Source organism: Coregonus clupeaformis, chromosome 26 (genome assembly GCF_020615455.1).
Source record: "Coregonus clupeaformis isolate EN_2021a chromosome 26, ASM2061545v1, whole genome shotgun sequence".
NCBI lineage: Eukaryota > Metazoa > Chordata > Actinopteri > Salmoniformes > Salmonidae > Coregonus > Coregonus clupeaformis.
In genome coordinates this window covers 28227593-28248715 of record NC_059217.1, presented here as the reverse complement: position 1 = coordinate 28248715, position 21123 = coordinate 28227593, and the positions used below count along the sequence as shown (strand labels likewise).

Below are 21123 nucleotides of genomic sequence, written 5' to 3'. Positions count from 1 at the left end.
GTCCGTGTTGCCCAGCGACAGCCCCAAAACATCACTGCTCTAGAGGAGATCTGCATGGAGGAATGGGCCAAAATACCAGCAACAGTGTGTGAAAACCTTGTGAAGACTTACAGAAAACGTTTGACCTGTGTCATTGCCAACAAAGGGTATATAACATAGTATTGAGAAACTTTTGTTATTGACCAAATACTTATTTTCCACCATAATTTGCAAATGAATTCATAAAAAATCCTACAATGTGATTTTCTGGATCTTTTTTTCTCATTTTGTCTGTCATAGTTGACGTGTACCGATGATGAAAATTACAGGCCTCTCTCATCTTTTTAAGTGGGAGAACTTGCACAATTGGTGGCTGACTAAATACTTTTTCCCCCCACTGTATATGGACCATTTCCTCTCAACCTGAACTGCCAGTGTTAGGCTACTGTTCGATAACAGTTTAGTTGATTAGTTTACATGCTAAAAATCATAACATGTAAATGCAAAAGAGGCTTTTCATAAGTTTGTGTTCACCACACATTTTCTGAATGACTAATTATTTGCACTTGATTAACCACTCATCAGGTTTCTCAAACTGTTAAAGGGCACAATCAGACATCCCTTTGAAAGCTACTCACAAGCGCGTGCGCTCGAACACACACACACACACACACACACACACACACACACACACACACACACCCTCTGCCGTGTGCCAAGATTTGCAAGGAGGTAAATAATTGATAGATGGCATTATAAACCTTTTATACCAAACTAAGGTTTTCTGCAAATTCAATCAGTCCTCTGGCTTTGGGTATGCATGGTGAGAGAGCCAAGAGTAAACAATCCTCTAATCACAGCCATGTGTCGTCGTCGTCCCCCCCCCGCTAGAAACATCTCTGAGTGGCCATGCATGGCTAATACTAGCACTCTATTGGATGGGCCTCCCTGTGCTGCTAAGGCTAGTTACTATAGAAATGCTATGTACCCTTGCTGAAATGAGGAGAGTTGCAAGTGTCAACTAAGTGCATCCTGGCAACTTTTTAGAGAAAAATACACCAGTACTGTCACCTTGTAAAACAATTACTTCTAAACAATTATCTTAGACAGGAGTGGCAAAATATAGAGGCAAGTTTAGGATGCACTGTTACACAATAAGAGTATCACGTTTCCACAGACTGCATTCACATCACTTGGCTGTGGCGGCATTGGAAAGTAGAGCAAAAACGACCTTCATCTTTAGATATCAACCAGAAGGCAACACTTATACTTTTGGTATATATCCTTATCTTATCTCCTGTCTGGGTTCATGTGTGTGGGGTGGGGTAGGAACACAGGACCAGTGTAAAGATATGGCCATAAAAGGATGCCTTGTGAGGAGGACCAGACTCAAACCCAGATGCTTAGGATTTATTTGAGATACTATTCAAACAGGTAAGGTTTCATGTTTTCGGAAGATGAGCAGGGACTCTGCTGTCCTGACATTAGGGGGAAGCTTGTTCCACCATTGGGGTGCCAGGACAGAGAAGAGCTTTGACTGGGTTGAGCGGGAGCTGCCCTCCGGTAGGGGTGGGAGGGCCAAGAGACCAGAGGTCACACACACCCCACTTTCCCCTCCCCTCTCCTTTTTACCCTTTAACGAGAAACAGCAGCTCAGGGCAAACTCAGAGCTCTTAGGTAGAGGAAATTAGAGTGGCTGAGATCAATTTTAAATGGTGCTAATCTTCTAGAGGGCACTGAAGTCCTTTTGAAGCACAACCCGACTTGTCTTGCACTCTCCATGTCACCCAGCATTGGGCCACTAACATGTCCTGTACTGTAGGTTATCTGGGCCTGCCCTTTGGGGCCTCATGTCATGATTAATTACTACAGTTCACTTATAGAGAATTAGCTATTATCCCTTTATTAAACTATTCACACTGTGATAGACCTATTCATCACCAATATATTACATTTCCTTCACCCCAGAAAACATGTCTTACTGTAAATTCTGAATGAATACCATGTAGACACCAAACAGCAATAAGAATCATAAAGTAAGATATTGGACATTGTTTATTTTACCCTGTAAACAGCTGCAAGTATTTTTTATGAATAAAATATTTTGGTTTTCAGAAGTAGCTATGGTCTGAAGTCATGAGAAAACATGGCAAACGAGAGGTTATTTGGGACTGCATGAGAAACAAAACACATTTTGTTGAATCTTTACTTGCCTGGTTTAAATCAATGATCATCGTAAGTATTTACATATACTGCATAAAAATCACTACAACAATGTAAAATTGAAATACATTACATATTGAATGGCTCATTGACAAATGACAAAACAATGATGGAACAAAGACAAACTTCTATTGTTGAGAATAATAAAGTAGGCCTTGTCTCATGCTACCAGCCATCACACTGTAAACTAGAACTAGAGTCAAGGCTACTGTAGGCCTGAACAACTAGACCTCGCACAGCTGACATGTTCATGAAACTAACACTTCATACAGTCTTGCAATAACAACTGAAATAGTCTTATGTTTTATCAGGCTGGTTTGATACCTTTGACGTGTTTTCACTTTACCAACCTGGATTAACCTCGTCACAGTTCTTATTCCCCAGAAGATACGCAAACCATGTTACAAGAACCAGATCCACACAGGCTGCTGGATTATCTAACACCTTATTTTTCTGTTTTCATATTTGATACTCAGGTTCTTTAGTCATAGCAACACTGTATTAGTACAGCATTAATGTAAACCAGTCTAAACCAGGTATAGTAGAAGGAGGAGAGGGTTTTGGTACCCTGCTTCACTGTTCTTTTGTGCAAAATGATTCGATCACAGAACATGGAGGGAGTATTTTGGCACGTCTAAGAAAGTCTGACTTTCTCAGAGGATAATATTCATTACTAGTATAGGCTAGTACTGGCAGTGTTATTGACTGATAAAAGTCGATGAAATGACGATGTGTGCACTCATACGGTCTCTTCCTCTCCCTTTGGTGAGTTTAGCTGAGCAGGAGTAGGAGTACACACCTCCTGGGTCTCAGAGCACCTGCGCTGATGCTTTGCATGCTGGGAGCTCTCCTCATCAGGGGTTGTGGGAGGGGGAGGAGAGACGGGAGGGGTCACAGGACTGATGACCTCAGACTTGACCTCTGGAAACATCCGCTCAGGGTAGAGGAACTTCAGCTGCTCCTCAAAGAACCTCTCCAGGTTTCTCCCTGCAGTGGCAACCTCAGTGTCAGCCTGGCATGGGAGAAAAGAGACAACAGATGTATGTGGTTGTTTTACCTCCTAACTCATTCTGGATAAGAGTGTCTGCTAAAACTAACATGTAAATGACAGAAACATTGTAAAAACAGTCCATCCACACACATTAACAGAGTAATTAACCCATCTGTGTAAACTAAGGCAAGAGGCCTCTTCTGGAGAGCGTTAGTGCCGTCTAGTCTACCTCATTGAATGCTGCAATATTCCTGAAGATGAGTCGGATGTCTGATACAAACTCAGCAGGTGTCTGGTAGCAGGGGCTCTGCCTGGATTCCAGCTTGCTCTTCACAATGGACAGAACCATCGGCGTCTTTGGGGTCTGCTGGTTCTCTGGCATTATCTACAGAAAAATACAGAGGCTATCACAATATACAGTGGGGAAAAAATGTATTTAGTCAGCCACCAATTGTGCAAGTTCTCCCACTTAAAAAGATGAGAGAGGCCTGTAATTTTCATCATAGGTACACGTCAACTATGACAGACAATTTGAGAAAAAAAATTCCAGAAAATCACATTGTAGGATTTTTTATGAATTTATTTGCAAATTATGGTGGAAAATAAGTATTTGGTCACCTACAAACAAGCAAGATTTCTGGCTCTCACAGACCTGTAACCTCTTCTTTAAGAGGCTCCTCTGTCCTCCACTCGTTACCTGTATTAATGGCACCTGTTTGAACTTGTTATCAGTATAAAAGACACCTGTCCACAACCTCAAACAGTCACACTCCAAACTCCACTATTGCCAAGACCAAAGAGCTGTCAAAGGACACCAGAAACAAAATTGTAGACCTGCACCAGGCTGGGAAGACTGAATCTGCAATAGGTAAGCAGCTTGGTTTGAAGAAATCAACTGTGGGAGCAATTATTAGGAAATGGAAGACATACAAGACCACTGATAATCTCCCTCGATCTGGGGCTCCACGCAAGATCTCACCCCGTGGGGTCAAAATGATCACAAGAACGGTGAGCAAAAATCCCAGAACGACACGGGGGGACCGAGTGAATGACCTGCAGAGAGCTGGGACCAAAGTAACAAAGCCTACCATCAGTAACACACTACGCAGCCAGGGAATCAAATCCTGCAGTGCCAGACGTGTCACCCTGCTTAAACCAGTACATGTCCAGGCCCGTCTGAAGTTTGCTAGAGTGCATTTGGATGATCCAGAAGAGGATTGGGAGAATGTCATATGGTCAGATGAAACCAAAATATAACTTTTTGGTAAAAACTCAACTTGTCGTGTTTGGAGGACAAAGAATGCTGAGTTGCATCCAAAGAACACCATACCTACTGTGAAGCATGGGGGTGGAAACATCATGCTTTGGGGCTGTTTTTCTGCAAAGGGACCAGGGACGACTGATCCGTGTAAAGGAAAGAATGAATGGGGCCATGTATCGTGAGATTTTGAGTGAAAACCTCCTTCCATCAGCAAGGGCATTGAAGATGAAACGTGGCTGGGTCTTTCAGCATGACAATGATCCCAAACACACCGCCCGGGCAACGAAGGAGTGGCTTCGTGAAGAAGCATTTCAAGGTCCTGGAGTGGCCTAGCCAGTCTCCAGATCTCAACCCCATAGAAAATCTTTGGAGGGAGTTGAAAGTCTGTGTTGCCCAGCGACAGCCCCAAAACATCACTGCTCTAGAGGAGATCTGCATGGAGGAATGGGCCAAAATACCAGCAACAGTGTGTGAAAACCTTGTGAAGACTTACAGAAAACGTTTGACCTGTGTCATTGCCAACAAAGGGTATATAACAAAGTATTGAGAAACTTTTGTTATTGACCAAATACTTATTTTCCACCATAATTTGCAAATAAATTCATTAAAAATCCTACAATGTGATTTTCTGGATTTTCTTTTCTCATTTTCTCTGTCATAGTTGACGTGTACCTATGATGAAAATTACAGGCCTCTCTCATCTTTTTAAGTGGGAGAACTTGCACAATTGGTGGCTGACTAAATACTTTTTTTCCCCACTGTACAAAACTATAAAAAGTGTTTCTCTCAATGTCCCTTTTCATGGCTATAAAGTGGATGATAAACCAAGGAGACATTTCAATCCAAAAACAGGCCTCTCATAACCTCTCTGTATTGACCAATAGACATCTTTAAGTACAGTAACGGTAAGCCTATGTCAGTGTTTCCCCTATATTCATTTAGCAGCGCCAATCCAAAAATATGATTACAAAAAATGTAATATTTCTACCGAGATGCGTTTTTAAGATCACAGTGACAAGTTACAACATTTATATTTGTAGCATTTGATGCATTCAGAGTCTTTTGGGGGTTTTCAATTAGGTAAATGCAGATGGGAAACCCCGTGATTCAGCCGATGTATTTAAAGCCGCTATGCTGCATCAGTTAGGCTACAGGTTATAATGCTTTTAAAGGGGAAATAATATTTCAGATGGTGTCAGCATAATTCAAATTTCATTCATTTTGGAGTAGAATGCCCTTTTAAAAAGTCACCTTCTCACAGTTGTTGTACAAACAAAAATTCCCGGGGGGCATGCCCCACCCCACTACCTTTGCTGAAAAAAATCCTAGGTGAAACACTGCTCAGTATGTGATTTTATCCTAGGATGTTTTTTTCCCTGCGTTTGATTGGTTAAGGTGGGGCCAGGCCCTGTGTTGTCAGTGTGCTGCTGTGGCTGCCCCTCTTGCCCAATCACAAATCAACCCTGAGCACCTACCCCCTGGCCTATGCACTGAGAGACTTTTATCGGAATAAGCGGCCAAAGAGCAAGGTGGAGCACGGCGCTTGTAACGCCAAGGTAGTGGGTTCGATCCCCGGGACCACCCATACACAAAAAAATATAAATAAATGTATGCACGCATGACTGTAAGTCGCTTTGGATAAAAGCGTCTGCTAAATGGCATATTATTATATTATTATACAGATGTTGGATCTTAATTTGACCTATATTGCCACAGTAAAATAATCCTGGAGCAAACGTTTAGTCCATAATGTTGCTTGATCGGTGGTTAGTATTCAGACCTCTTGACTTTTTCCACATTTTGTTACTTTACAGCCTTATTCTAAAATTGATTAACTTGTTTTATTTCCTCATCAATCTACACACAATACCCCATAATGACAAAGCAAAAACAGGTTTTTAGATTTTTTTAGCACATTTTTACAAAATAAATAACTAAGATATTACATTTACATAAGTATTCAGCCCCTTTACTCAGTACTTTGTTGAAGCACCTTTGGCAGTGATTACAGTCTCGATTCTTCTTGGGTATGACGCTACAAGCTTGGCACACCTGTATTTGGGGAATTTCTCCCATTCTTCTCTGCAGATCCTCTCAAGCTCTGTCAGGTTGGATGGGGAGCGTCGCTGCATAGCTATTTTCAGGTCTCTCCAGAGATGTTTGATTGGGTTCAAGTCTGGGCTCTGGCTGGGCCACTCAAGGACATTCAGAGACTTGTCCCGAAGCCACTCCTGCATTGTCTTGGCTGTGTGCTTAGGGTCGTTGTCCTGTTGGAAGGTGAACCTTCACCCCAGTCTGAGGTCCTGAGCGCTCTGGAGCAGAATTTCATCAAGGATCTTTCTGTACTTTGCTCCGTTCATCTTTCCCTCGATCCTGACTAGTCTCCCAGTCCCAGCCGCTAAAAAACATCCCCACAGCATGATGCTGCCACCACCATGCTTCACCGTAGGGATGGTGCCAGGTTTCCTCCAGACATGACACTTGGCACTCAGGCCAAAGAGTTCAATCTTGGTTTCATCAAACCAGAGAATCTTGTGTCTCATGGTCTGAGAGTCTTTAGGTGCCTTTTGGCAAACTCCAATTGGGCTGTCATGTGCCTTTTACTGAGGAGTAGCTTCTGGACACTCTACCATAAAGGCCTGATTGGTGGAGTGCTGCAGAGATGGTTGTCCTTCTGGAAGGTTCTACAATCTCCACAGAGGAATTCTGGAACTCTGTCAGAGTGACCATCGGGTTCTTGGTCACCTCCCTGACCAAGGCCCTTCTCCCCTGATTGCTCAGTTTGGCCAGGCAGCCAGCTCTAAGAAGAATATTGGTGGTTCCAAACATCTTCGATTTAAGAATGATGGAGGCCACTGTGGTCTTGGGGACGTTCAATGCTGCAGACATTTTTTGGTACCCTTCCCCAGATCTGTGCCTCGACACAATCCTGTCTCGGAGCTCTACGGACAATTCATTCGACCTCATGGCTTGGTTTTTGCTCTGACATGCACTGTCAACTGTGGGACCTTATATAGACAGGTGTGTGCCTTTCCAAATCATGTCCAATTAATTGAATTTACCACAGGTGGACTCCAATCAAGTTGTAGAAACATCTCAAGGATGATCAATGGAAACAGGATGCCTGAGCTCAATTTCGAGTCTCATAGCAAAGGGTCTGAATACTTATGTAAATAAGGTATTTCAGTTTTTTATTTTTTATACATTTGCAAAAATGTCAAAAAAACTGTTTTCGCTTTGTCATTATTGTTTGTAGATTGATGAGGGAAAAAAATAATTTAATCAATTTTGGAATAAGGCTGTAAAGTAACAAAATGTGGAAAAAGTCAAGGGGTCTGAATACTTTCCGAATGCACTGTAACCGTGTGTTAGTGTGGGTTTTCAGTGAATTTATGTAAATCATGAAGCTCATCTGCATTTCATGCGGTGCAGGAAAATTATTAACAACAAAAGAGTGATCAAATTAAGATCCTAAATCTGTACCTATTCAATTCTCACATCTCCTCTGTAGCTCAGCTGGTAGAGCACGGCGCTTGTAACGCCAAGGTAGTGGGTTCGATCACCGGGACCACCCATACACAAAAAATGTATGCACGCATGACTGTAAGTCGCTTTGGATAAAAGCGTCTGCTAAATGGCATATTATTATTATATTATTATTATCTCCACATGGATGTAAAGGTAAGGAGTTACTTTTTGTGATTGGGCATTAGTCTCTCCATTCGCCAAGGGGGATCTAGCCTGGGATTGGGCATTAGCCTCTCCACTCACCAAGGGGGATCTAGCCTGGGATTGGGCATTAGCCTCTCCACTCACCAAGGGGGATCTAGCCTGGGATTGGGCATTAGTCTCTCCACTCACCAAGGGGGATCTAGCCTGGGATTGGGCATTAGCCTCTCCACTCACCAAGGGGGATCTAGCCTGGGATTGTGCATTAGTCTCTCCACTCACCAAGGGGGATCTAGCCTGGGATTGGGCATTAGCCTCTCCACTCACCAAGGGGGATCTAGCCTGGGATTGGGCATTAGCCTATCCACTCACCAAGGGGGATCTAGCCTGGGATTGGGCATTAGTCTCTCCATTCGCCAAGGGGGATCTAGCCTGGGATTGGGCATTAGCCTCTCCACTCACCAAGGGGGATCTAGCCTGGGATTGGGCATTAGCCTCTCCATTCACCAAGGGGGATCTAGCCTGGGATTGGGCATTAGCCTCTCCACTCACCAAGGGGGATCTAGCCTGGGATTGGGCATTAGCCTCTCCACTCACCAAGGGGGATCTAGCCTGGGATTGGGCATTAGCCTCTCCACTCACCAAGGGGGATCTAGCCTGGGATTGGGCATTAGCCTCTCCACTCACCAAGGGGGATCTAGCCTGGGATTGTGCATTAGTCTCTCCACTCACCAAGGGGGTCTAGCCTGGAATTGGGCATTAGCCTCACCACTCACCAAGGGGGTCTAGCCTGGGATTGGGCATTAGCCTCTCCACTCACCAAGGGGGATCTAGCCTGGGATTGGGCATTAGTCTCTCCATTCACCAAGGGGGATCTAGCCTGGGATTGTGCATTAGTCTCTCCACTCACCAAGGGGGTCTAGCCTGGAATTGGGCATTAGCCTCACCACTCACCAAGGGGGTCTAGCCTGGGATTGGGCATTAGTCTCTCCATTCGCCAAGGGGTTCTAGCCTGGGATTGGGCATTAGCCTCACCACTCACCAAGGGGGTCTAGCCTGGAATTGGGCATTAGCCTCACCACTCACCAAGGGGGTCTAGCCTGGGATTGGGCATTAGTCTCTCCACTCACCAAGGGTGATCTAGCCTGGGATTGGGCATTAGCCTCTCCACTCACCAAGGGTGATCTTGCCTGGGATTGGGCAATTGCCTCTTCACTCACCAAGGGGGATCTAGCCTCCTGGAAGTCAGCACTGAGCTCACTGCAGTACATCTTCAGCAACAGTCTCTCACATTTCTGCAGAGAGAGAGAGAAATACAACACACCTTTACATTACATCAACCCCAGAGCTGATGTATTGTAATAAGATTACATTAACACTTTATACAGAGATAAACACCTCAGGTAGGCCTGATAAATTATTGTCTCTTTAAAGTACAGTAAAGTACAATACTGACCCTTTTGTCCACAGGGCAGAATCCTCCCTCAGAGTCTGGTTCCTCCTTCACTGTTCTGGGTTCTAATCTGCTGATGTCACAGTCATACACCACCTCAGGCACTGACAGGTCACGGCAGAATGAGCAGAACCACTCCCCACTGAAAGAAAAACATCAGCAGGCCAATAGAAACTAGAGTGTAATAACAACATTACAGCATCTATTTCAGATAACCAATCCATTTAATTTCATCCCATTTTAAGGCAGTGCATTAGGTACAATAGGTAATCTCACCCAGTGAGGGCCGATGTGAGTGCAAGCTTTTGCTCCAACCAAGCAGAAACACACCCGATTCTACTAATCATTGTCTGTAGAATCATGTGTGTTCCTGCTTGGCTGTAGCAAAATGCCTGCACCCACTCGGGCCCACCAAGAGTAAGATTATCCACCTCTGTCCTAGGGCCTACAGTACCTGGGTAATCTGAGGAGGGTGGGGATGTGGCAGGAGAGGTGGAAGACTTTGGGACACTTGTCACAACACAGCAGCAGCTCTCCTCCATTCTGACACACAGCACACCAATCCTCATTAGGGTCCTCCTCTGGAGCTGGGCCCCGACTGCCTAGCTGCTGCTCTGTCCCCAGAGAGTGGCTCTGCTGTGGGGCTTGACTCGGGTCCCCTGACGGCCGTGGAGGCTGTGGTGGGGTCTGGGCCTTTTCCTCTGTGCTCTGAGGAGAAATCTGAACTTGTTGTTCCCCTCTATCTTGCCGACAGGTTTGGGCCTGTATCCCCGTGCTGCTGTCTGGGAGGTTGGGTCTCAGGTTACTCTGTACCTGAAACACACAAACAAACACGCATACTTAACAGAACACTCAAAAACAGAACAGTGACCTCTCAGGGATCACCCAACAGCAATCCTGGCATTGAACACTATAATGACATCACAGTATATCATTACTGTGCTGTTACCATCTAAAAATACTGTGGCTCAAAGACAAATAAATCACCCATACCATTTCAAGTAACACATGCAATAAGATGTACATGTAATCATTATCATTAGTTTATTTCCAGTCCATCCATCTGTCCTCTTACACAGCTGATGTCGTCCTCTGGCTCGTCTTTGATGATGATGATGGGTCCAGGCGATGACCTTCGTCTCCTCTTGGCAGCTGATCCCCCAGCTCCATACGCCTTCTGCTGCATCTCAAGAGGTTTCCAGGAAACAGTCCTTCAATCAGCCAATCAGAAGGAAGGTGAGAGAAAGAGAAATTGAAAGAATGGCACATTGGAGATTATTATTATTTTTTAAATCAAAATGTCATGCCTGTATAGAATTCATGAAGAATGAGAAATCATCATCTTACCCTGGTTTCTCCTCACAGGATATAGCAGTTAGTCCTGCATGATGGTGTCCTTGTGCTAAAGGAAGATAAATTGTATTCCTCATACGTCTTATACAGGGATGGAAGTTAAGCTAGCCTGCTTGACCGTGGCTAGTACTTTTCAGACCAGGCTAGTAGAAAATGTGCCAAACTAGCCCGCTGACTAGTGAAAGTTTTGTCTTTTCAAATATCCCATAGAATAGATTTTGAACCCGGGCTAGTAAACATTGATGTCTACTAGCCCGGCTGGACAGTGCCCAAAATCCTGAAGTTCCATCCCATGTCATATATACAAGAAGTATTGTATGTGTTTTCTTATATTTCGTTGTGTAGTATTAGTAGAGTAGTACACAACACCAATACATACCAGTTCTGTATGGGAGGGAAGCTGGTAGGGTCTGAGGGAAGTTGGGTCTTATTATCTGGACAGGGCCTCCAGGGTGCTTGTTGTGATATGCAGACTCCATCTAAAGATTTCACTACATCAATTAAACTGCTAACATTCTGATTCTTAACAACATAATGTTACAGATTGATATGTGGATGTGAATTGGAGCTACAGTTACGCTAAAATATACTGGCACCCTTGCATGATTCACTATTTCTTCTCAAATACATTTAAATTGAGAAAATGTTTGGTGTTCTTCACGTGTATATGTTTGATTTACACCTGCACATGACCCCCCAAAAATTATCTAAACTGACATTTAGATTTTTCAATTCAAATAAAATACAATTGCCTGGACTACATTTTTCGGAATTCAAATGAATAGGTTGGAGGCAGGTGATTGTGCTTTACTGTGGAATTTATCTCACCTGAGGTAAGTGGCAGGTGCCTACAGGGTAAAAATAGCCATTCAACTCAGTTTTGAATAGAGAAAACAGAACATTCTGCTCCATTGCACTCCATTGTAAAGTGCAAGGGTGCCAGTATATTTGAGAGCAGCTGTATGTACCTGCTGCTGTCGTGAGTGAGGAGAACTGAGGCTGCCGTTGCTAGGCAGTGGTGCATTGTGGGAGAAGTGAGGCATTGGGTTGAATACATCCATGTGTTTGAGTGCATAGCTGCTGGGGCTGCTCACCAGGCCTCTCAGTGATTGGACAGCCTGTGAGTGAGACAGACATACAGTTGGAGACAGAGTCAGACAGAGCAATTCCATCAACAATAAATGTCATATCTCTTCTTATGAGTCGATGGTGGTGACAGACAGATGAAATGGTGTGTCGTCAGTCTGTGATTGGTTATGTCTGGGATAGTAGCCTGTGATTGGTTATGTCTAGGATAGGAGCCCCTGGCTTTCACAACACAGAGCAGAACAGAAGACGGAACACAAACAAGCCACTTGTGAATGTTCCAGAACGCTTTGCTTAAGCACTTTGTTTTGAAACAGCCTTCTTTGTTTTGGTCTAGGTCCAAGCCTGCAGGTGCAACAGCCAATGGTGAACAGTTTTTACTTTGGGGAGAAAATGCATAGAAACTGGAATTTTGAGTTCCACAGACAATATGATAAGGGGTTATATAACTAAAGATGTGATACACTGTTTTGTCAGAAATGTACTCATGAAATAATGAGACTAGACATTGCCCTGACGTAAATAGCCTATTTCAACCATTCCCTCCTGACACTGTATATAATTCAACAGTGATGACACATTATAAAGTCAAACTAAACACAAGGCCTAGTGTATAAATGATCTATAACGTGGCTCTGTTATAAAGAACAGTGCTTCAAGGCTCCACCTCAACAGCTTGTTCACATCAACCATGACGCAACTCTTGTCTGAAATCTACAGGCAGTGGATTGTCCTCTTGATTTGCCTGTATTTTAGAGCTAGTATAAAACAGCCTTAGCCCCAGACTAAACACTGTAGACAAGACATATCTATCATCATCTCTGGAGGCTTTGGGCCTGTTCTGTATCACATGTGAGCAGCTGCACTTGGAGATTTAGCCCTTTTTTATATCCATGTTTTTTATTCATATGATTCAAACTGATCTTGACAAGTCAAGACATAAATTGCCCAGGATGTGAAGGCTGTCTGCTCCATTTGGGACGACGTCATCCACTGTCTGCGCCTGTTAAGAATCCCTGTCAATCAAACTGACACACGCACGGACGAGCACACTCTTTCCCACCTGGGGCGGATATCCAGGGCTTGGCAGGGTGCTGGTGGGACTGAGATGGATTGCAGGGGGGGCAATGAACCTCCGGCCCTGCTGGGGCATGGGGGGGAGAATCTGGGAGGGAGAGCCACCCTGGAGGGGCCCTGGAGGGGGTCTCTGGAGCCGCATGCTCTGGTACCAGGCCCAGGGTGGGGTCTGGGGCTGCCAGTGGGGCTGCTGGGCTAGTTTCTCCACCTGCATCTGGAGCTGAGCCAGGGTGTTGTGGTTGTGGGGGGGCAGGCGGGGCTGGGAGAGGCCTGGGGGCAGGCTGTTGGGGGAGCCTGAGGGGCCCTGCCCAGGATGGGGGAGTTGATGAGGGATGCCCTGAAAGCCGCCCAGCTGGGGGCCTGGGACATTCTCCACCACTAATGAGCCTGAGGGAACAGGAAGAGAGAGTCGGCTTCAGCATAACATGCATAACGAAAGAGCTAATACACTGACCTGGTACCTATCTTTTATTTCAAGAACAAACTGCGCCATACCAAACCCATCCAGTATTACTAAGATTATTACAATACTACTACTACCACCATTAGTGCACACTGCAAATACTAATTTACTACCACTACAAGAACTACTACTACTACTACTATTTCTCCCTGTCCAACAGATAATGTTCTCCCCCAACATAAAACACTGCAATTTAAATGTTTCAATGAAATAGAATTGTAAGATTTCAGTGTAGCCACTCTCATTGAGCTTTCTCGCTTACCCAGATCGACATTTGAAGCCCAGAAGCCTGATCGACACTGGAAACGCACAGTGCTCTGCGGTACAAACGAGGTATTGCATTTAGCCCGCAGGAGGTTTCCGATCTGAAACAGAATCTGCAGCAGAAGGGATGTTATTAATAATTTGGAGAAACGCTGAGAAAACACAAGGCATATGTTCTGCATTTCATCAATGCTTTACACCATGGGCTCCTGTCTGGCTTTAGGGATAGTGGAAGCCTTGGAGCCTGTGGATGGAGGCTGAGGGAGAGTACGGAAGAGAGGCCTTACCAAACGTTTGCAGTACAGGAGAGCTGTGCCACCGTTCCTAGCTGTCGCCCATTTTGTGAAGTTGATCACGTGATCCAGGTGTCTGGACAGATAGCCAATATCCTCCTTCTGCTTCTTCAGACCGCTCTCATGATCCTTTGTCAGGCCCTTCAGGGGATAGGAAATAAATGGAGAAGTCAGAATCTGGGGAGAGGCTCTAAAGACACTCCTGACCTCTAAAACAACTAACCAAAATCTAAAACTGACCCCTACTTTAACCAAACCTTAACCTAATTTAACCAATTCTGGAATTAAATATCGTTTTGCTGGTCAGGAGTGTCCGTATAGCCTTTTTCAACACTGCCTTCAGGGTAAGCTCCTGTCATGACAATCAAAACATTTGCAGGCCTTTCCATTTCCTCCTACTCTCTGCACTCATAATGAATACAAAGAAACCTGACAAATCCTAGTCGGCCTACCTATGGAAACATGAGAATATACAGAATCATCATAATGTTAGAGATGTGATTATGATCATACTGTACCTCAAGCTGATTGACAAGAATCTTTCCCTTTCTGTTGATCTCTAGTATCAAACTACAGATCGACTTCTTGATTTCATTGTGAACTGATATGCGGTTCTCATCAACTTGAAGGAGTCTGAGAAACATGAAAGACATGAACAAATTCATCTTACTAAACAAAAAATGTATTTGAATTTGCGATGGAAGGACATAGTGTTCCCATTTCACTATACATTTTGTACATATACAGCAAGCATAGAGATTCTCAGATGCAAAATAAAATGCATATTGTACCCATTGTTTATGGAGTTTGACACATCTTCGATGACCTTCTTTTTTTCCTGCAGCTGACGATTCATATCCTCCATGTAATGTTTGTGATTCTTATAGGCATCCTCCAGAAACTGGTAACTAAGTAACATACCATAGTTAGCTAATTCGTTGTTACAAAATAATTGAAATCAACTTGAATATTGAACAGCTTTAGTCACAATCAATCAATCAATCAATTAATAGAGTGGGGGGAAAAAGTATTTAGTCAGCCACCAATTGTGCAAGTTCTCCCACTTAAAAAGATGAGAGAGGCCTGTATTTTTCATCATAGGTACACGTCAACTATGTAGGATTTTTAATGAATTTATTTGCAAATTATGGTGGAAAATAAGTATTTGATCACCTACAAACAAGCAATATTTCTGGCTCTCACAGACCTGTAACTTCTTCTTTAAGAGGCTCCTCTGTCCTCCACTCGTTACCTGTATTAATGGCACCTGTTTGAACTTGTTATCAGTATAAAAGACACCTGTCCACAACCTCAAACAGTCACACTCCAAACTCCACTATGGCCAAGACCAAAGATCTGTCAAAGGACACCAGAAACAAAATTGTAGACCTGCACCAGGCTGGGAAGACTGAATCTGCAATAGGTAAGCAGCTTGGTTTGAAGAAATCAACTGTGGGAGCAATTATTAGGAAATGGAAGACATACAAGACCACTGATAATCTCCCTCGATCTGGAGCTCCACGCAAGATCTCACCCCGTTGGGTCAAAATGATCACAAGAACGGTGAGCAAAAATCCCAGAACCACACGGGGGGACCTAGTGAATGACCTGCAGAGAGCTGGGACCAAAGTAACAAAGCCTACCATCAGTAACACACTATGCCGCCAGGGACTCAAATCCTGCAGTGCAAGACGTGTCCCCCTGCTTAAGCCAGTACATGTCCAGGCCCATCTGAAGTTTGCTAGAGTGCATTTGGATGATCCAGAAGAGGATTGGGAGAATGTCATATGGTCAGATGAAACCAAAATATATATTTTTGGTAAAACTCAACTCGTCGTGTTTGGAGGACAAAGAATGCTGAGTTGCATCCAAAGAACACCATACCTACTGTGAAGCATGGGGGTGGAAACATCATGCTTTGGGGCTGTTTTTCTGCAAAGGGACCAGGACGACTGATCCGTGTAAAGGAAAGAATGAATGGGGCCATGTATCGTGAGATTTTGAGTGAAAACCTCCTTCCATCAGCAAGGGCATTGAAGATTAAACGTGGCTGGGTCTTTCAGCATGACAATGATCCCAAACACACCGCCCGGGCAACGAAGGAGTGGCTTCGTAAGAAGCATTTCCAAGGTCCTGGAGTGGCCTAGCCAGTCTCCAGATCTCAACCCCATAGAAAATCTTTGGAGGGAGTTGAAAGTCAGTGTTGCCCAGCGACAGCCCCAAAACATCACTGCTCTAGAGGAGATCTGCATGGAGGAATGGGCCAAAATACCAGCAAGAGTGTGTGAAAACCTTGTGAAGACTTACAGAAAACGTTTGACCTGTGTCATTGCCAACAAAGGGTATATAACAAAGTATTGAGAAACTTTTGTTATTGACCAAATACTTATTTTCCACCATAATTTGCAAATAAATTCATTAAAAATCCTACAATGTGATTTTCTGGATTTTTTTTCCAAATTTTGTCTGTCATAGTTGACGTGTACCTATGATGAAAATTACAGGCCTCTCTCATATTTTTAAGTGGGAGAACTTGCACAATTGGTGGCTGACTAAATACTTTTTTCCCCCACAGTATATAAAATCAATATTTATTTAAATAGCACATTTCATTCAAACAAAAATGTGCTTTTAGATATATAGATTTTTAAAATCAATAGGGGCTCATCAGTATTCAGTACTTGTGGTCCTTATGCTTGAGTAGCTGACAGTCTCGACAGGTTGGTAGATCACAGGTCTCACAGAACAGCTTCAGGGGCTCCTGCTTGTGGATTTCACAGAACACTGGCCTCTGAGTGGAAACACCCACAGACTCTGGAAAACCAATAGGAAAGCATTTAAAAGCCAGAAGTTAATCTTACTGTAATCAATTCCGATCTTTCAGGTACTGTACAGGTATGCAATTCATCTCAGGCTTTTTGTACTGTATAGGAGGATGTGAACTTTATTTTCATTGAATCAACAATAATATAATGTAAATACAGTTTCTGGTTGTTGTAGGTATTTCCTTGACAATCGTTGCTGCCACAGTCAGACAGGAAGCTGTACTGTACCTTGAGACACATCCCCCTTCTGTCTGATGGTGTGGTCTTTGGTGAACTTGACCCTCTGGTGGGCCTCCACGCAGGTGGCACACATGAACTCCACACAGTCCACACAGAAACCTGTAGTCTCTGTGTTGTCCTCACAGCTCATACACAGCTACGGACAGGGAAGAGAGTCCAGTCAGACATAAACATCTACAGAGAGACAGGTATACAGACCAGTCAGACACATACAATTGAAGTTGGAAGTTTACATACACTTAGGTTGGAGTCATTAAAACTAGTTTTTCAACCACTCCACAAATTTCTTGTTAACAAACTATAGTTTTGGCAAGTCGGTTAGGACATCTATTTTGTGCATGACACAAGTAATTTTTCCAACAATTGTTTACAGACAGATTATTTCACTTATAATTCACTGTATCACAATTCCAGTGGGTAAGAGGTTTACATACACTAAATTGACTGGGCCTTTAAACAGCTTGAAAATTCCAGAAAATGATGTCATGGCTTTAGAAGCTTCTGATAGGCTAATTGACATAATTTGAGTCAATTGGAGGTGTACCTGTGGATGTATTTCAAGGCCTACCTTCAAACTCAGTGCCTCTTTGCTTCACATCATGGGAAAATCCAAAGAAATCAGCCAAGACCTCAGAAAAAATTTGTATACCTCCACAAGACTGGTTCATCCTTGGGAGCAATTTTCAAAAGCCTGAAGGTACCACGTTCATCTGTACAAACAATAGTACGCAAGTATAAACACAATGGGACCACGCAGCCGTCATACCGCTCAGGAAGGAGATGCGTTCTGTCTCCTAGAGATGAACGTACTTTTGTGCGAAAAGTGCAAATCAACCCAAGAACAACAGCAAAAGACCTTGTGAAGATGCTGGAGGAAACAGGTACAAAAGTATCTATATCCACAGTAAAACGAGTCCTATATCGACATAACCTGAAAGGCCGCTCAGCAAGGAAGAAGCCACTGCTCCAAAACCGCCATAAAAAAGCCAGACTACGGTTTGCAACTGCACATGGGGATAAAGATCGTACTTTTTGGAGAAATGTCCTCTGGTCTGATTAAACAAAAATAGAACTGTTTGGCCATAATGACCATTGTTATGTTTAGAGGAAAAAGGGGGTTGCTTGCAAGCCGAAGAACACCATCCCAACCGTGAAGCAAAGGGGTGGCAGCATCATGCTGTGCGGGTGCTTTGCTGCAGGAGGGACTGGTGCACATCACAAAATAGATGGCATCATGAGGAAGGAAAATTATGTGGATATATTGAAGCAACATCTCAAGACATCCGTCAGGAAGTTAAAGCTTGGTCACAAATGGGTCTTCCAAATGGACAATGACCCCAAGCATACTTCCAAAGTCGTGGCAAAATGGCTTAAGGACAACAAAGTCAAGGTATTGGAGTGGCCATCACAAAGCCCTGACCTCAATCCTATAGAAAATGTGTGGGCAGAACTAAAAAAGCGTGTGCAAGCAAGGAGGCCTACAAACCTGCCTCAGTTACACCAGGTCTGTCAGGAGGAATGGGCCAAAATTCACCCAATTTATTGTAGGAAGCTTGTGGAAGGCTACCCGAAACGTTTGACCCAAGTTAAACAATTTAAAGGCAATGCTACCAAATACTAATTGAGTGTATGTAAACTTCTGACCACTGGGAATGTGATGAAATAAATAAAAGCTGAAATAAATCATTCTCTCTACTATTATTCTGACATTTCACATTCTTAAAATAAAGTGGTGAGCCTAACTGACCTAAGACAGGGAATTTTTTACTAGGATTAAATGTCAGGAATTGTGAAAAACTGAGTTTAAATGTATTTGGCTAAGGTGTATGTAAACTTCCGACTTCAACTGTACATAGCTACTGACAGTCAGTCTTATTACTTTCAACGAAAGTTAAGTCGAATGTGAACTTGAACTTATTATGCCTCAGCACAAACAGAATATCGGTTAGAAAGTAAACATTAGAATTTAGAGCCTGAAATCTGCCCAAGGCAAAACTGTGTGTCTGTGGTAGTGACATTGATATTGGAGATAATGCGAAGCTTCAGCTTTCCCTCTGTATAATGCTCATGAGCTACTAAGCTGACAAACACCTGGCATCTTGGTGAAATGGCTTGGTAACTGACAGAGATCCAGGCTGCTGAACAAGCTTTGCTTGGGTTACCCCTAGTCTATTTTTACAGGGGAGCCATGAGTCAGGCAAGTGAGACTATGTCCAATAATACACAAAGGAATGTACATTCCAGCAGTAACCTATATTGACCAGTATTTCCACCCACCTGAACAGTCCTCTCCACGGTGCTGCTGGAAGCCTCCACTGAGTCCCTCACAAAGAAGTTCTCCATCACATCCACCTCCATACACTCCTGTCTGCACACTGGGCAGCGAATCACATTCACTGTAATTGGGAAGATGGACAGACAAACACATCATGCATACATAGTGAATGAAGTTCCACACACAACGATAATGATTAAATATATCCAAGAAAGCACAAGAACATGTGCCCAAAGAGATAAGACTCACTCCCTCCCTCAAACCCCACTCTTCCAAATCCAAAACCAGCTCATCACATGTCTGAAATTGTAATCTGTGCATTAAATTCCTCTTGGTAGATGCAATGACATAAAATGCAGATTCATTGTTTTAAATACATCACAGATAGGATGCAATAGTGGGTTTTGCACTTGTCTTGCACAGACTATGCAATTTTACACACCCGGATGCACCTTCACTTATACAGTCATTGGGATGCACTGTCTCGCGTATCTATTGTTTGTAAACATGAGCAGCTCACGTGGTTTCGTCGAGCTGTTAGTGTCTGGCATTGCCAAATTCCTGGAAGGCGACGGCAAACACTTCTTACAAAAAGAGTGGAGACATGGCAGAAGTTTTGGTTCTCGACTGTGAAAGTTAAAATGACACACGGGACAAGTGTCCAGAAAATTCAAGGTGCCTGTCTGCTCGTTGCAGGCGTTCGTGTTCTCCTGAACTGGCATACTCTCTGCTTCGTTCTCCACAATAATGACAGCATCATCGGACTCTGCACCTTCATCCATCGCTGCTATACTTTTATTAAAACAACACTGAGAAAGAAGAACCCCTGTCTATCTATGTCACCTTGCAGCGAGCTATCCAAACATGCAGGTATTCCCAAAAATGTCCATTCAAAACAATATAACTAGTCTAGACATCCTTCGTTCTCGTCGGTGTTGTGTTGCCTCTGGAACGCTCCAATGTCTCCTTTGGTCAACATCCGCGTGCAGATGAGATCCCTTTTGTCAAATGCTTTCAGATATTCAGCATAATCAGCAGCGCAGCACTACGCATTTATAACTTAATTAAATCCCTTGTTTGCAGACACACAACAAATATATAAGCTATTTGTGTGATTGTTTGCAGGCTACAGTACTGTACAACAGCGCCTATGAATTAAATCCAATCCAGATGCTGCTTGTATATTTCTCCCAGACAGCTTCTCCGCGCGCAAGCTGCGGTATCTGAAATGGGTGGGGTCATGTGTAGTAAAGCACTGTGATAGGAGGGAAATGTGTGCTCCTTTCAAGCGCGCGCTTGTTCCCATAAATTGAATTAATTTAGGGACTTGTCCGTCACTGAATTTCTAAACCATTGTCTCACGTCTGGTAGCGCAACGGCCGTCTGCACTGATGTCGTGTCGCGTTAGAATGACGCCATCTGACGGAAGACAATGGAGACCGTTCATGTGTGGGTGTCACTTGTTTTTATATTGGTCATAGGAGAAGGCTCTGTACATGTATGATGTCCCTGGGACAGCAATCATATAAACATATATTTTTTAAATTGCACAGTATAAATTCCAAATGAAAATATAAAAATATTGAGCGAATCACCCTAAACTGCAAAAGTTTATTCCATACTGTAATTTTATTTTAAAGGTAGACTCAGCAATATGACATAGATGCAGAA

General features: G+C 43.5%; 1 protein-coding gene across 1 annotated transcript; it reads right to left on the bottom strand.

The window, feature by feature from the left end:
- Positions 1-2016: 2016 nt before the first annotated feature.
- On the bottom strand, positions 2017-20837 carry LOC121540059 (transcription intermediary factor 1-alpha). Its single transcript, XM_045207809.1, has 18 exons — positions 19973-20837; positions 19455-19573; positions 17166-17313; positions 16794-16926; positions 14904-15020; positions 14631-14745; positions 14107-14253; positions 13818-13932; positions 13079-13479; positions 11898-12047; positions 11309-11408; positions 10924-10978; positions 10652-10787; positions 10031-10389; positions 9580-9718; positions 9344-9418; positions 3423-3578; positions 2017-3214 (listed from the first exon to the last, which is right to left on the bottom strand). The coding sequence occupies exons 1-18, from the start codon at positions 20232-20234 to the stop codon at positions 2942-2944; spliced, it is 3000 nt and encodes a 999-aa protein (XP_045063744.1). The 5' UTR covers positions 20235-20837; the 3' UTR covers positions 2017-2941.
- Positions 20838-21123: the final 286 nt, after the last annotated feature.

Excerpts from the sequence above, each read along its gene's own strand:
- LOC121540059 (XM_045207809.1), bottom strand. The coding sequence starts at position 20,234 with ATGGATGAAGGTGCAGAGTCCGATGATGCTGTCATTATTGTGGAGAAC. Across the intron at positions 15,021-16,793 it reads CTCAAGCATAAGGACCACAA|TTACCAGTTTCTGGAGGATG; the intron begins GTACTGAATACT and ends TATGTTACTTAG. Across the intron at positions 12,048-13,078 it reads GCCCTGGATATCCGCCCCAG|GCTGTCCAATCACTGAGAGG; the intron begins GTGGGAAAGAGT and ends TCTCACTCACAG.